At 45.5% G+C, this 14742-nt stretch overlaps 1 protein-coding gene across 1 annotated transcript in view; it reads left to right on the forward strand.

The window, feature by feature from the left end:
• The first annotated feature begins 3956 nt into the window (after positions 1–3956).
• Positions 3957–14742, forward strand: part of TFAP2D (transcription factor AP-2 delta) — a 57744-nt gene continuing 46958 nt past the window's right edge. Inside the window, exons 1-3 of the mRNA XM_004388716.1 lie at positions 3957–4505; positions 5504–6001; positions 9399–9459. Of these exons, the coding sequence (XP_004388773.1) occupies positions 4467–4505; positions 5504–6001; positions 9399–9459 (598 nt within the window). The 5' untranslated portion in view covers positions 3957–4466. The remainder of the gene's footprint in view (positions 4506–5503; positions 6002–9398; positions 9460–14742) is intronic.

Raw genomic sequence — 14742 nt, forward strand, 5'->3', positions numbered from 1 at the left:
TGTGAAGCTCGGGTCCCCTTGGAGATGACCCTGAGAGCTCCATCTGTGGCTGGCTATTGGAAACCCAGTGCCGAGGACCTTTCTGAAAGCCTAACCAGGGTGGAGGCTCTCAGAAGGCAGGGAATTCGCAAAAGAGTGGGAAAGTGTTTAAAGGAACAGGCCTGAGGGCAAGAGCACCACTGTAGAGGACACAGGAGAAGTCCTCGGCTTACTCCGGGTTCTCTAAAGGCACATCTGCTCTTTATCCAAAATAAGGAGCAAAAAGAAAGAGGCTGGAAGTGGTTAGGGGGAGGGCTTGGAATATTCAGATCCATATCTTTTGTTTTCCTTTATGGAAAGAACATTTCTCCATCTGCTATAGTGGACCTTCAGTGTTCCACTGTTCTCCTATATAAGTTCCCTTTCAAAGTCAGGGTCTTTGTGACCATGGAAATTGTCTCCTAATGATCAAACTTCTGCCGAGTTATGGAGCTGCATGCCCTACTGGAGCAGAACACACTAATTTCACTGTTAGATAATGTACACACATGCTAGATTTAGGCACAAGTTTATTGAATTTAATCCCATCTCCCCATGAAGGAAGGAAGGAATAAAAAAGAAAGAAAGAAAGGAAGGAAGATATCCTGATTGACTCATGTGTATGAATATGTGCAAGGAAATATTTTTGGTTGTAATTGCCCAAATAATTGCAATCAGTAGCTATTCCACTTCACTTAAAGTACATAGTGGAAGATGTTTGTGGGAGACATTTATTAAGGCAACAAGAAAATAAATACAATCAATTTGGAGGAGCAAGGGAAACCTCAAGTATCTAAAAGAACAGAAGAAATACATATTTAATAAAGCTAGGGGGAGGCATGTGTTGGCTGTTAATTGTCTACAACCTCAGACATGCAGACGGTGGCAGGCCCTTTCAGTAGAGATGTTTGGGATTGGATGAAAGCTGGGATGATTTTGATGGACCGGCCTAGAAGCTCAGGAAGGGATCTGCAACCCTCAGAAACTCCCTTCCAGCGCTGGATCCTAACCAAAGCAATAATGATACATATAAAGATTTCCCGGCAAATTTCTAAAGCGAGTGCGGTAGGACAGCCTCTCCTGAACTGTGGGGCGTGGACCCAGCAGGAAGAACGGAAGGGTTTGGTGCTAGGAGAGAATCTCTCCCAGATTCTCGGGTGCCAGGCTGGCAGGGTTTCTCCCTTGCGTTTAGGCGCTATGTTTAGAGAGCCAGCGTGGGCCTGGCCTCGGGCTCAGACTGGGATGTGCACCACAAGTCCCCGAGGGAGGGGGCCCCCGGGCGATTGTCACTGCGTCTCCAACATGCCGTGGTCAGTTAATTCAATTACGCCGCCCACTGGAGAATGTGTGGCCAATCTCTCTCGGGGAAAGGGGCAAAACAGAGAAAGAGGAATTAACTTTGCTGCGAAGCCTAGCCTTTGAGTCAAGCGGGATGGCAATTATTAATTGCTCAAGACTATTAATTGGATGAGGAAGGGGGGGCTGTCTGACAGAAACAATCCCGCGCGCACATATCACACACACACGGACAACAAACACCCCGCACACCTGCCTCGATGCGTTTCTTTAGAAAAGGGGCGCGCTGAGCAACCCCAGAGCAGATGGAAGGGAGCGCTGACCAGTATGTGCATATGGCGCGGATGATTTCCCCAACTTTTCTTTCAGAGAAAGAAACAGCTTTTTTTTTTTTTTTTTAAGTTGAGAAGAGGCGGGAGGAAGCAGTTGGCCAAATGGAGTCTCCCTTCAGTTCAGACGTCGGTGTGGGAAGCTGAGACATGGGGATGGGAAAAGGGCTTTCCAAGGGAGACGTGACGTCTTGACAAGGTAGACCCCTAAGCTAAGAGAGACGCGCTTATCCTTCCACTCCATCTCTCTAAAGTACAAATACAAGTTTTTCTCCTTCTCTGTGATATTTCGTTTCCTCTAAGTCCATGAAAGTTCGAGAAACACAGTAAATCAAGCCCTGGATTCCTTTTGTCTCGGTAGCTAAAAGACACAGGGGAAAGTGGGGTGGGGACTGGGAGGTGGAATGGGGAGGTGCAGTTGCCAGTTCTTCTGTGATGTCCTGACGTACCAGACTGGCGAGGAGACTGGAGGTCATTCCTTGGGATGGATTCAGCTCGAGGCCAGAGCCCATTACTGAGAGTATCAGAGGCTACATACTCCGAATGTGCAGGCTGAGGGTGGCTCTTCTCCCGGACTGGCCAACACAGCAGGAAGAGCAGGCTCCAGTCATCCGGAGATTCCTGGTTGTTCCAAGGGAGGGGTTTTTGCGCCTGCTGCCTGGACCTACGCAGGAGAGACAAGGTCTCTTTACCTTCAGGGAAAATGTACCTGACAGTATTAGGGGAGTGCCTGAGAAGGGGCCATGATTTTTCATATGGGTTTAGACTTACTGGGGAGCTGTCACCTACAAGGAAAAGGACATCTGGCCATGCCTGAGTTAACCTATAGGTTCTTGTGTAGGGGTGGGTTTCTTCTCCTGGGGGTAGATTTGGACCTAGGCAAGGACAGGCATTCTTGGGGGTAAGATCATGGTGTAACTATGGCTGATTGTTTATTTCCTCCGTAGGTAAGCTATGGACACCCCACTCATGCCTGGCAAACAAAGACTTTGCTGCAGGCATTTTGGGATTCAACCTTTCAGTGCCAACAGTACCCTTCTTACCCCTCCTACGTAAAGATCAAGTTGGACATTCTTCCTCTTCACCTTTATTGGCCTCTGACTTCATTAGACCAAAATATGGCATTTTAAGAAGTTGGGGAGGGAGCAGGCTAGCACACCTTGAAAAATGAAGCAAGTGTTGGCTGCTGACCCCTGTGTGGGGCTGGAGCATCACAGATCTCCATTTCAGACAATGCATTTCAATTCTTGTCGTGTGCCTTTGTCCATTTGTATAAAGCAAAGAGCGATGAGTGACAGGCCCAGTTAGCCTGCATGAGCAGATCCTAATAAACCCTCCCAAACCCCGACCTAAAAAAAATAAAAAAGCCACATGCCTGTTTGCCTGCGGCTTATTATTAAGACACCTTCTCAGCTTAAACACTTAAAAGCTAACCAAATGAAATGGCAATTAAGACTCATTTACCCCCTCTATCTCTGAGATGAGTTTGTGGGGCCAGTCAGTTTTTACGCGATGAGCAGGGTTGGAGAGTGGACTTCGCAGAGCCTCAGTATTGCCATCATGTAGCCACCACCACCCCCTCCAGGCACTACATTACTTAATGGGGGAAGCCGAATTTTGAATGAAGTAGAAGCTCAAAAATTGTTTGAAAGTCAAGAAACTCACAGAAGAGATGGGGATGAATGTGTGCTGCCTCCTTCTTGCCCTCTCTTTGTAAAATATAACTTCCAAGCATTGAAGGGCTATCTGGGGGGTAATGGTGTTCAAATACCTGGAGTCGCTGCTAAATGGTCTACGCACACACATCTCCCATCCAACATTGTTTCCAAAAGAGAAGGAGGAAAACAAAAAAGAGGGAGAAAATGGGTTGGATTGGGGAGTGGAAGACAACGTTTTACCTAAAATGCTGAATCTTGTCACACATCTTTATTCTCTAGTTTTTTTTTTTTTTTAATTTTAATATATTACCAGTTACACTATTCCTTTATGATGGAATCTTGGGACTGTCCATCACAGTTATTTATTTCAAAAGCTGAAGAAAAGTGTAAGCCACCGCCCGGTATTGCCTTTCAGAAAGGGAGAAAGAAGCCAAATTCGATGTAAATATGGAAATAGCAACATTGTTTCTACTTGGGTGAAGGCAGACACCCCAATCTGGGTGAAAATGGTTTAGGTCCTTGTTGGAAAAAGCAGCTTTCAGCATCCAGGGAGTGTAACCAATAGGAAGGAACACTTACCCATGTAAAAGGAAGCTTTAATTAATATATATTTCTGTCTCTAATATACACATATCTAGGCTAGATCTCTATCTTCACAATAAATGTGTGCAAATGCTCTCCGCAGAGACGAGTCCCCACCTCAGTCGGTATAGAAAAGCATGATAAAGGTTGGAAAAAATGGATAAAAATGTTGAAAGAACCTCCAGTTCCTTATTAGGCGAAGATACAATATTTATTCCTTGTCTCCTGGGATAAATCTCTTCTGCCTATTGTCCTCCCAGTTCTCAGTGCTGATGCTTAATTTTCAAAACTTCTATATTACCAAGGGACCTACGACATCAGCCAAAGAAATACTCAGCAAGTACAAAATCTGTTCCAGGGAGCTGCTTTTGTGCAGAGGGAAAATTTTGTTCCTACAGGTTTTTAAGTGGGTATGAGGCAAGGAGCTGTCTGATCCCGGGAAAGCCATTACAATTTAGATCTCTATCTATAGAACATTTTTTTTTTCCTTAAAAAAATTGGAAAATACAAGAAGTTTGGATTTTTTTCACGATTCTTTTTTTGGAGGGGGAAATTGCATCGTAAGCTTTCGGAGAAACCCAACATGTCAACTACCTTTCCGGGACTAGTCCACGATGCCGAGGTATTATTACTTTTTTTTTTTTTTTTTTTTTGAGCGCGCGTGTGTGTGGCGGCGGCGGTGGCGGCGGCGGTGGCAGCTTCCCCTGTCTCTAATCTATATTGGACCGTTACGTTTAATTATAAGCTGGCTTTCGGGGGAAGTAAAGGAAGGAAAGGGGAGAAAGTTCGTTATGACATCTGTCGCCAGAAGGACAACTCTGCCACGCTAAGAAACATTTGCCATCATGAGGGAGGAAAAACATAATCCTAATAATAAAGAAAGGGAGGAGGGGTGAAGAGAAAGAGATAGAGACGGGGGGAAAAAGATACTCAAAAAGGCAAAGTAAAGGAACTGATGGGGGGCGGTAGGTGGACAAGGGGGGGTGGGGAACAACGCACCCCTTTCGGAATGGGCTTATTCAAGAAAAGGGAAGCAGAAAGGGGGGGCGGCTTCCCTCCCCTACGTGGCTAAGGAAATGAGCAAGTTGAGCGATTTGTACAGACTAGTATTTTATGTATATATGGGCAGTGATTTTTGAGCAGCTCCGGCCAGACATCTCGGCACGGACAGTGGCGGGATCTTCGTGTGGAGATCTGGTTGGGAATGGTGAGGCGCCGGCCGGCGCTAGGTGCAGGTGGACGCTTTCGTTCTGCTCCCCGCGGCCCCACAGGCAGTTGCAAACCTGACTACCAACGCTCAGCTTCTTGCGCAGGTTGGGCAGGGGCTCTGTGTGTGTGTGTGTGTGCGTGCGTGGTGTCACCCGCACCTATATAGGGTGGGGGATTTTTTTCCCTCTCTCTCGACTGCGAGGACGCGGCCGCCCACCCCCAGTTCGCCTCCTCGCAAAGGCTCTCTGGCAAAGGCGCTGAGCCGGGGCTTCGGCTCGGCCTGAACCCTGCGCGCTAGGTCTCGTTGGAGAGTCAGAGAGAAAGCTAGTGGCTTGGCGAGAGCCGCGCCTTGGTTGCAAAATGACAAACCTCAAGTTTTTCTGCTCTCCCTTTTCCCCCTCTTCCTTGCAGATACGTCACGACGGATCAAACAGCTACCGTTTGATGCAGCTTGGCTGTCTGGAGTCCGTAGCCAATTCCACTGTCGCCTATTCCTCCTCCTCTCCATTAACTTACTCCACTACCGGCACCGAGTTTGCGTCCCCCTACTTCTCCACTAACCACCAGTACACCCCGCTCCACCACCAGTCCTTCCATTACGAGTTTCAGCACAGCCACCCGGCCGTCACCCCCGACGCCTACTCTCTGAACTCGCTCCACCATTCGCAACAGTACTACCAGCAGATCCACCACGGGGAGCCCACCGACTTTATCAACCTGCACAATGCGCGGGCGCTCAAGTCGTCCTGCCTGGACGAGCAGAGGCGGGAGCTGGGCTGCCTCGATGCCTACCGCCGCCACGACCTGTCCCTCATGAGCCATGGCTCTCAATATGGAATGCACCCAGATCAAAGACTCCTGCCAGGGCCCAGCCTGGGGCTGGCCGCCGCGGGAGCCGAGGACTTGCAGGTAAATAAGCATGCAGCGAATTTGTCTGCGCCCTCCTCTCTTCGCCCTCCCCCTCCCTCTCCATTAATCTTCTGACTGTAAACCTTCTCTCTCTCTCTCTCTCTCTCTCTCTCACACACATACACTCCTCACTTATGGAAAGTTATCAAAACAATTAGAGGAGGAGTGAGCCCATTCTGCCCCTCTCATTGGATCGAAGCTTTTCACCTGGATGCGCGGGAGTCCGGCTAGCTGCGGCCCCCACCTTCGGTCTGTCTGCACAGAAGTCTTTCGTGAATCCACATTTCTGTCCCTGAGGGGATGGGGTGGGGAGGTCATGGAGGCTGGGGTTGAGCCAACTAGACTCAGAGTAAGACTGGATGAGTTGATGACCAATCGCGCCCTTAGTCTCGACGCTTTGCTGGGTCTGCGGGCGTGTTCCAGGCGTGTGCCCCAGATTGAGTTTACGAGGATTTTAGTATGAATTGGGGGGGGGGTTGTTCTTGGGGAAATGCGAGTTAGAAAATTGTAGGATAACGGAACTCTAGTAAAATTTTCACCAAATGTACTAAACTGCTGTGGAGAGTAAAGGATCACAAAGGAAAACCTCAAAAATTAACCTCAGTGAAAGAATCTGCGCAATACACTTCACCAGGGTGTGAAGTTGTGCCTATTTTTCTCCGCTTGACGTTCCTCTAAATTTGATGCCCAGTTGGATAATTCACCACTTCATTTTTCCTCTCCAAGCACCACTTTTACATAATATGTAATTAGTTAAAAAGAGAGAAATGAGAAAAGAAAGAGGAGAAGGAAAGAAAAGAGAAAGAGAGGGAGAAAGGAGAAAAGGAAGGCAGGAAGGAGAAAAGAAGCGGAGGGAAGGAAGGGAGAAAAAAAGAAGGAAGGAAGGAAAGAAAATTCATACTGTGAAAACCATCGTTCAATCAAATGATTCTTGCTACTTTCTACTTACACGCATTTTTTGCACATTCGTCGCCAACAATAGAATCTGTACTTATGCAAGCATATTGTCATGGCCTCATTTCAAACAAATAAGCCCACAATGTCCAAGAAGGAACCCAGAAGACAGAGTTTTAAGTTCTTTTGGCTGAAAGTGCAGATCTCTGAGCAAGTGTCTACTTTTGCAGTCCACACAAAGCTGGCTACCTTCTCCACACTCTTGAAGATGAAGGGAGAGATATTCGAAGAGCACAAGTTGGAGACGTAAGAGATCCCTTGTTGCGCACAGAAAATCTTTTTCCCTCATTTACCTCTGCACAAGGAATTACTTTTAAATTAAAGTGAAAGCCCTTAGAGTCCCAACACGGAGCCATAGCTGAAAGATCGGCACAGTAGAAAAAATATTTGGCTCCATAAACCTTGACTTTCTACATTAATATTCACAAAATAATTTTATACGCTCAGAGCGTTTTTACATTTTTCTCAAGGATCCCCTTATGTCTCAAGGGTGAAAAAGTCTGCCATTCAATGCTTAGCTCAACTAAAACCTATTTACTCCTTTTTATAGCCACGTCTGCTGCTGATTTTTTTGTATCTGTACAAATTTTTTTTCTGTGCTAGGCACAAAGCCGGGTATTTTTCAAAAGGGGGGATTAGAACATTTGCAAGCACCAGACAAAGAGCGAATCCCGTGCAAAAGGACACCATAGTTTATCCAATTTTCGACTTAGTGCCATTCAACTGGTCGTTTACGCAATGTCATCCAACCAAACAACATGGTGTACTGATGGGGAGGAAAAGTTTGTTAAGTGAAAAGAGCCAGATTCGTTTCTTCTAAGAAAATAAACATCTTAACGGTGCGCCAAAGAGTGGGAGGGAAAGCATTTTACTGCCTTGGAAAGCTTTGAGGCGCTTTACCTTGTACATTTCAGATATATTGAAGCCTGTTCTCCAGCCTATCTCCTCTTTATATTCCTAACCTCCCTTTTTCCGTTTAATACTCATACTGCGGGGGCTACTCCAAGATACTAGAAGAGCTGGAGTGTGGATATATACACATACATATTTGTAAATATAACCACAGATATGTTTGTAAATTAGGGAAATTATTTTCCTCCACTCTTCTTGGACTTAATTGGCAGAATGAAAAAGAAAGTGAAAGAGTTATAGCTACTTTTAAAAATAAAAATGGGGAGGGGATGTGTGGGAGAAACCAGTCTCTCTCCTTTTATTTCCTCCTTTTAAAAACATTCATCAGCATATGCCTCATTTCAAATGCAACAAATGTAAATATACTTTTCCCTGCACAGAATTTTAAGTGAAAGTCCAATGGTTTGGAGGGCAGTCTAAGTCTGCCTAACAGATGCAAACAGTCTTGTGGCTTCAGTTCCATCTTTGAGTCCCCTAAAAAGATTTGCTATGGCCAACAAAGGAAACTGTCACACCTTTTCCCATCACCGCTTTAATTTATGCTCAGTCTCCAAGTTTTTTTTTTTTTTTTATATTGATTTGATAATCACTTTAAGGCCGAACACTTAAAATAAGAAAGAGCTCGTGAGTAGGTTGAAAAGGGGGGTCTTACAGGCCTGCCTCAATATGGTGAAAATGGGGAGGCAAAAAGGGAGCCAGGGCTGTAAAGGTTGTTTTGTAAAGTGGGTTTTTATTATGCACCGACTCTCTCCGCATTTACTTAACTCTTCACGGGCTGTTGGGTAGGTTAACACCCTTCAAGGCCTCTTTCATGTCCAATACCTCGTTTGTTTGTAAAGGAAAATGAGCCTTTAACACATTTTCATTTAGCAAAAAAGAAAAAAAAAAAAAAAGACAGACAGAAAAAGAAATTTTTATTTTTCGTACTCAAAATCAGCAAACCTTTTCCTCCTTTCCAATTCAAATGATTCTTCAATCCATTAGGAACCTGAAGACCTGCAGTGAATGAACCTGAGGGTGTTTCCTCTACAAGACTCATTCTGGGTAGCATTATAAGGGTTTTCCTACATCTGGGGTAAAACAGAACCTCCATAAGACATATTGAATCTTGTACATGAAATGTCTCCTCTGAGCTCCCAAGAAGCCCACATTCCCAGAACATGACACTCAAGTTGTAATTTGCACCACACAGCAAGTACCGAGTATATACTATCTGTATATATGCTATGTGCCTTGATGGGGACTCAAAGGCTTCTCCATTCTCTATGCCAAGATGAAAGGTACTCAGGCTCTTTGAAGTGTAATATTGCATGGTGCTGTAAAATGCACACCTTAAGACTTATGCAACTTTTAGGTTGTGGTTTTTCTCAAACTTTTTTTTCCTTAAAATCGTGTTTGCTGCCAGCCTTGCTCCTGTTCAGCAGTTGCTTTTAAATGTCTATTGAGATGGGTTTCGAGGATGGGGAAGATTCAAAGTCTTTACTCAAGCGGTATCTATATGAGTGATTTTATTTCTTTTTCTTTTATTAAGGGCTCTGTGGAAGCCCAGTGTGGGCTTGTTCTCAATGGCCAAGGTGGGGTGATAAGAAGAGGTAAGTAATAATGCATTACCCTAAACATTCTTTTTTCATCTGTTGCTTAGTTTTGAGAATCCGCTGATGCTTTTAAACATCATATCCCATGTCTGATGATTAAGAAAACAATGACTCTTGGTCTGTGACATTCTTGTCCCTCAAGTGATACTCACATTTAGAAAACCTCTCTTCCTCTGTTGAGGCTTGAACCCACCCTGCGCTGAAAAGATTCATGATGGGAAAGGTTTGCTCGTTCTCACAGCACTGTGATAGAATCAAAGTTAGAGACAAAAAAAGAAGAAGAAAATACTTCTCATACCCCCTTCTTCCAATACCACATCCTCGAGCAGAATTTCGGGTCTCATTGAGCCCTAAACGTGCCAGCCACAGCCTGGGTGTATGAGGTGATGGTTTTAGCTTGAGGCTTAGGGGAATTCTGTGAAAGGCTGGATTCATTGAGACTTCAGGGGAGGCTAATGAAACACCAATATTGTAGCTGCCCTTATTTTTCTAAGTGTCCAGAACATTTCTTTCTTTAAAGCAGGGTAGGAGGAGGAGGTGGTGTTAACTGTACCAGATAAAGCTTTCTTGTTCCCATCTGTTGAGGAAAACATCTGAATCCAGAGTTACCCATGGAACTGGAAGGGGGGGGGGCAAGAGGAGAGGAGAGAGAGCTGTTGATTTCGGCTCAGACAGTGCAGGGGGCTGCATCTCGGATGTTCCATTTTGACAAAGGGTTTTGAACTATGACATCCTCAGGGCCTCAAGGCTGTGAAGATTTTGCTTGCTTTCCCACTTGACTGTATTCCGAGCCTCTGAAGCTTATTTTCCTAGCAATCTGAATAACCCAGGGAGCACACAAGGCAAAGGGGACCAGCTGTTATCTCAATTTCATAAGAATTAGTAAGATATGCCCTATTCACCAAGCCTAATTCCAGCTCCAGGGCCACAGTTGTCTTTAGTACCCAAACCACTGAAGACTGAGTCACCTCTGATGGCACCAAATAAATGTCCTTCTATCCCTCACCAACTCTATCAATGTTTCTTGAAAGAGTCCAATACTTTTCCAGAGAGAGAAATGTATTGGTAGAAACAGTGGACTCTTTCATGCTTAAACTGCAAATTTCACAAGCTGATGTCCAATATTAAACTCTGTTTGAATTGAGGGGGAAAGAACACAAACAGTGTGGCTACTCACACAGTGGCTATTTGGAACTTCCGCTAAATTTAAAATAGCTCTTCAGTTCTGTTGTTTTCCCCCACAGACATTTGATAACTATTAAAAAAAAAACAAAAACTACTGGTATTACTCTTCAATTATTAAAAGGAGGAGGAGGCAGCAATTTTAAACTTTTCTGCCAGGCCAATACTCAACCATATTGAAATGACATGAAATAGGCCCAAGGCTGGTGAAAATGGAAATAAAACTAACGCACTGTTGGGGAAGAGTAGAAAAACACGCAGTGAAAGAGAGGACAGGTGAGGCTTGCTGATCCGGGTCTGTAAGAGCGAAAACACGAAAGGTTAGGCAGAGCCCTTCGGGGCGCTTGGAGAAGATACTGGTGGTGCTGAAGGACAGCGCCACTAATTAGCGCCCTAAGCCCGCTCCTCCCACAATCCCGCTCGCGCTACTGCGGTCTTTGCGTACTATTCTCTACTGAATAGAAGATCACCTTCTCAAATGTTTGCAAATTGCTATCCGTTCATACAATAGCTGACAGAGGGCAGGAATTATGCGAGGTGGAGGGCGGGAGCTGGAGGGGAGACCGCTGTGGAACCAGTTGAATTTCCGGAGAGAGATTTAGGGCACACTCCCTCATCATCCTCCTGAGAAAGACCAGTGTTCTTAGTATCTACAAGTGGGCGCTACAACCCCACCTCACTAGAGCCACTGAAACAGTCCTCCTTAGATGATGTTTTATTGTTCTGGTATAATTCGGTACCTATTTGTTTCACCTAAAAAGCATCATCGAATCTGCTATTTTGAACCAAATATTAATCTTTTAGGAAAACAGCATGGCTCCCAAGAGAAAGGGGATGTAACTTGGGATTTATGTCTGTACTGTTTGACTAGACCCTAATCCACCCACGGAGATGGAATTCGGACTTTAGCTGCTCAAAGTTTATTCCATTTTCACGTGCCTTAGAGAAAGGCTAATTAACCTGCTTGAGCCCGAAAGAGCAGGGTGTGTGCTTCCTCTGAAAAAGACTAATGTTCGTGACAATTCCCAAATGGATGGCAAAGATTGCAAGGAGATCTTGCATTCAAACGGGGGTATATCCCGTTAGTCTGCTCAGCCCGCATCTCAGGAGTCCTCGTTTTTTGAAGCATCTTCTTTCTAGGGACACGGTAGTGAGCAGGATTCTTAATATCAATAGCTCAGGTCACCTTAGTTCGTCAAAAATCTGAAGGGGGGCATTAACTCAAGTGCTTTTCCGTACCGCCATCCCTCACACAACCCAATAGTGTGTAATAGCAGAGGTGGGAATGTGTTTCTCCTCTAATCCACGTTTTACAGGTGACTCTCCACATGAAACACAATTTCTTATAAAACACAACTTTTCACCATTTTCTCTTTCCTTTTAAGCTCCTGGATCAGCTTACATTTCTAATAATTGCCAGAATTGACAGTGGGGAAAAAAACCAAAAACAGATTTCACTTCCGAAGATCCCCGAAGGTTCTTCTTGAAGAAAGATCCCTCAGTGTCCTAGTTTAGTTCACTAGGGAGAGGCCGTTCTGGTTTTCAGTGGGGGGTAGGGAACGGGAGTCAGGATTGTTCTTTAAATTTGGCCACTTCTACTTACAACGGACAAAATGTCGTTTCCTTGACTCACTTTGGTAAGTGGCAATTGTAGTGTTTTTGCCTTTCATGGAGGCCGAATAGCCGTAGAATGCGGCGAGGTAATTACTACCTAGATAAAATATTTGCCACCACCTCGGAGGCGCCGCTCCCCGCGCGCTCACGCTCGGTTAATGGTGTGCGCGATTTCGCCCGCAGCTCCGCCACTCCAACCATCAGAACCAATAATCTTTACTTTACCCTGTGCTCGAGTATCGATAGCTTCTCTCGCCTCGGGCGTCAGCTTTGATATGTTAATATTTCTGAGTAGCAAATTCTGCAGAGATCATATTAATGTTGTACGTACAGAGTGGAGCTTCGCCTTCCTTGAATATTCAGATACCGGGTTTCAAAAGGTATCTCTTGAAATGAGGCTTCTATTTACTGGAGTCGTCTGTGTTTTTAATCATTAAAAAAAAAAAAAAAAAAAAAGGAAAACCCACTCTTCTTTTCCCGATCAATCTTCTGAGGCTCCCTCATGGCCCCATCGCCTTTGTCAGACGACTATCCCTTTCATTTCTCGGTGAGTATCTAGTAATACGAGAATAATGTTGATGACGATGATGATGGTGATGATGAAGCTCATAATGAATGAATCCAGATTCAAATGGCAGGGGTAGGGGCTCGATTGTGTGCAGGGGGTTGTGGCCTTCAGAAGAGGACAGAGGTGAGATGAAAAGATCCAGCCTTTCATATTTGGGTGGAAAGTGACATTTTGGCCCTGGTCTTTTTTGTGAAATCAGGATGGTAAACTCAGAAAAAAAAAAAAAAAAAAAAGGAAGAAAGAAAAAAATGAAAAAAAGTGAAGGGAAGCGCCCGTGTTTCGCTTTGTGATCACTCTGCCTTCCAGCCCCAGGCTAATTTCAGAAGCTTAAATACCGCCATAGCCTCTGGGCCACGCGGAGAAGGAGCAGACCCGGCCACCGGCAGGCAGGAGCGCTTTCCCGATTGCCCGTGGCTACACAAAATACATACTACTTTGAATCAAAACATTTTTGGAGAATTAATATGATCTGAACTCTGCATGTTTTAAGAGAGCTGGAGTTTGTCAGATCGCTTAGAGGTGACTGGCACGCCAAAGCGGAGACATTAACGTTCCGGCACAAACATTATCAGATTTGACTTAATTTTTTTTTTTTTTTAATGTTTCTTCGAAACACGGTTTAGCATCAGCCGTCCAAAATCAGCCAATAACAGGGTGGGTGGACCTGGCCGCTTTTTCTTTCTGCGCCTCTGATGGCTGCTTGGGCAGAGAATGGCCTCCCTCGAGTTCATCGGGTTTCCCGAGGGCCTTGAGCCTTGGAATCCGGGTTAGAGAGAGCTTTTCCTCTTTTAGTCGCTCCTGGGAAGAGCAAGAGTCGAGGGAAGAGGGAAGTCTCGTTCCTCTCCCTCTGTCAGCGCCCGGGGATTAGAGAGAGACTACCCGGAACCTCTCTCTACTCGAACTCTCCAAAACTCATCTCTATAGTGCATCCATTGTGTGTAAACTAGAGCCGGAAATACACCTGGAGGCTCGCCTGCCTCCTTGGTTTCCAACTGCAGATGCTGTGGACTAGAAAGTCAGTCTCCTGTATATGAAGCCTAAAACTCAGGCATTGTTTCTTGCAAACCTTCCGGGGGAGGTGGCAGAGCAGGTTGCTGCTTTTCCATGCCTCCTGCCTTCTCTCTAATTTCTTTATTGCTCTGAAAAATCACCAAAGGCCAAAGTACTCTCTACATTAGGGAATGGAGATTAACCCCCCGACACACACGCACACATTACAGACCCACTGCCACATTAAACCAGCCGGTTTCCCTATGCGGACCTCTCTTTCTTTTGTTCTGCCTAGAATCTGCGCCTGGAGGAGTGCATTCAGCCTTGGTAATCCAGTTATACCTGTAATGGTATATCCCTCCCCAAACGGCGCAATTCATTGCTGACACATCATCAGATTGCAATTAAGTCCCGCTACTTTTCCTATTTGATGACAATGACTATCTGCTGCCGTCGGGGGAAGGCGGGTAGCGGTGGGGGAGGGGGACTTGAAAAGAGTGGGAGGCTAGAGGCGAAGCAGCCCACAATGATGCTACCCCGCCGTCTCACACGCTCACGTAGCAGAAACGCAACCGCAGAACAAACAAGGACAGGAAACTCTCGTAATCGCTTACACATTTTTGTGTCAGGAAAAACGAGCGATCACTGGAGATAAAGAAGGGGAGAAAAAAAATCCCTGCCGTTTGCATTTCTTTCATTTGAATTGTAAACATCTGTTTAGCTGTAAGGCGAACAGAACATTTATTTAGCTCTCCAGATTTGGTCTAATTATGTCAACACCGACGCCGCGGCGAGTGGGGAGGCGCTGCGGCTTCGGAGAGGCTGCGCGCACAGACCCAGCGCCGGGAAGCCCGCCAGGAAATATTGATCGCTCCTGGAACTTACGCCAGGCCTCCTGCTAGGTCCGGGACTGCTGTTGTTGGGGG

Source organism: Trichechus manatus, unplaced genomic scaffold (assembly GCF_000243295.1).
Source record: "Trichechus manatus latirostris isolate Lorelei unplaced genomic scaffold, TriManLat1.0 scaffold00215, whole genome shotgun sequence".
NCBI classification, from domain to species: Eukaryota; Metazoa; Chordata; class Mammalia; order Sirenia; family Trichechidae; genus Trichechus; species Trichechus manatus.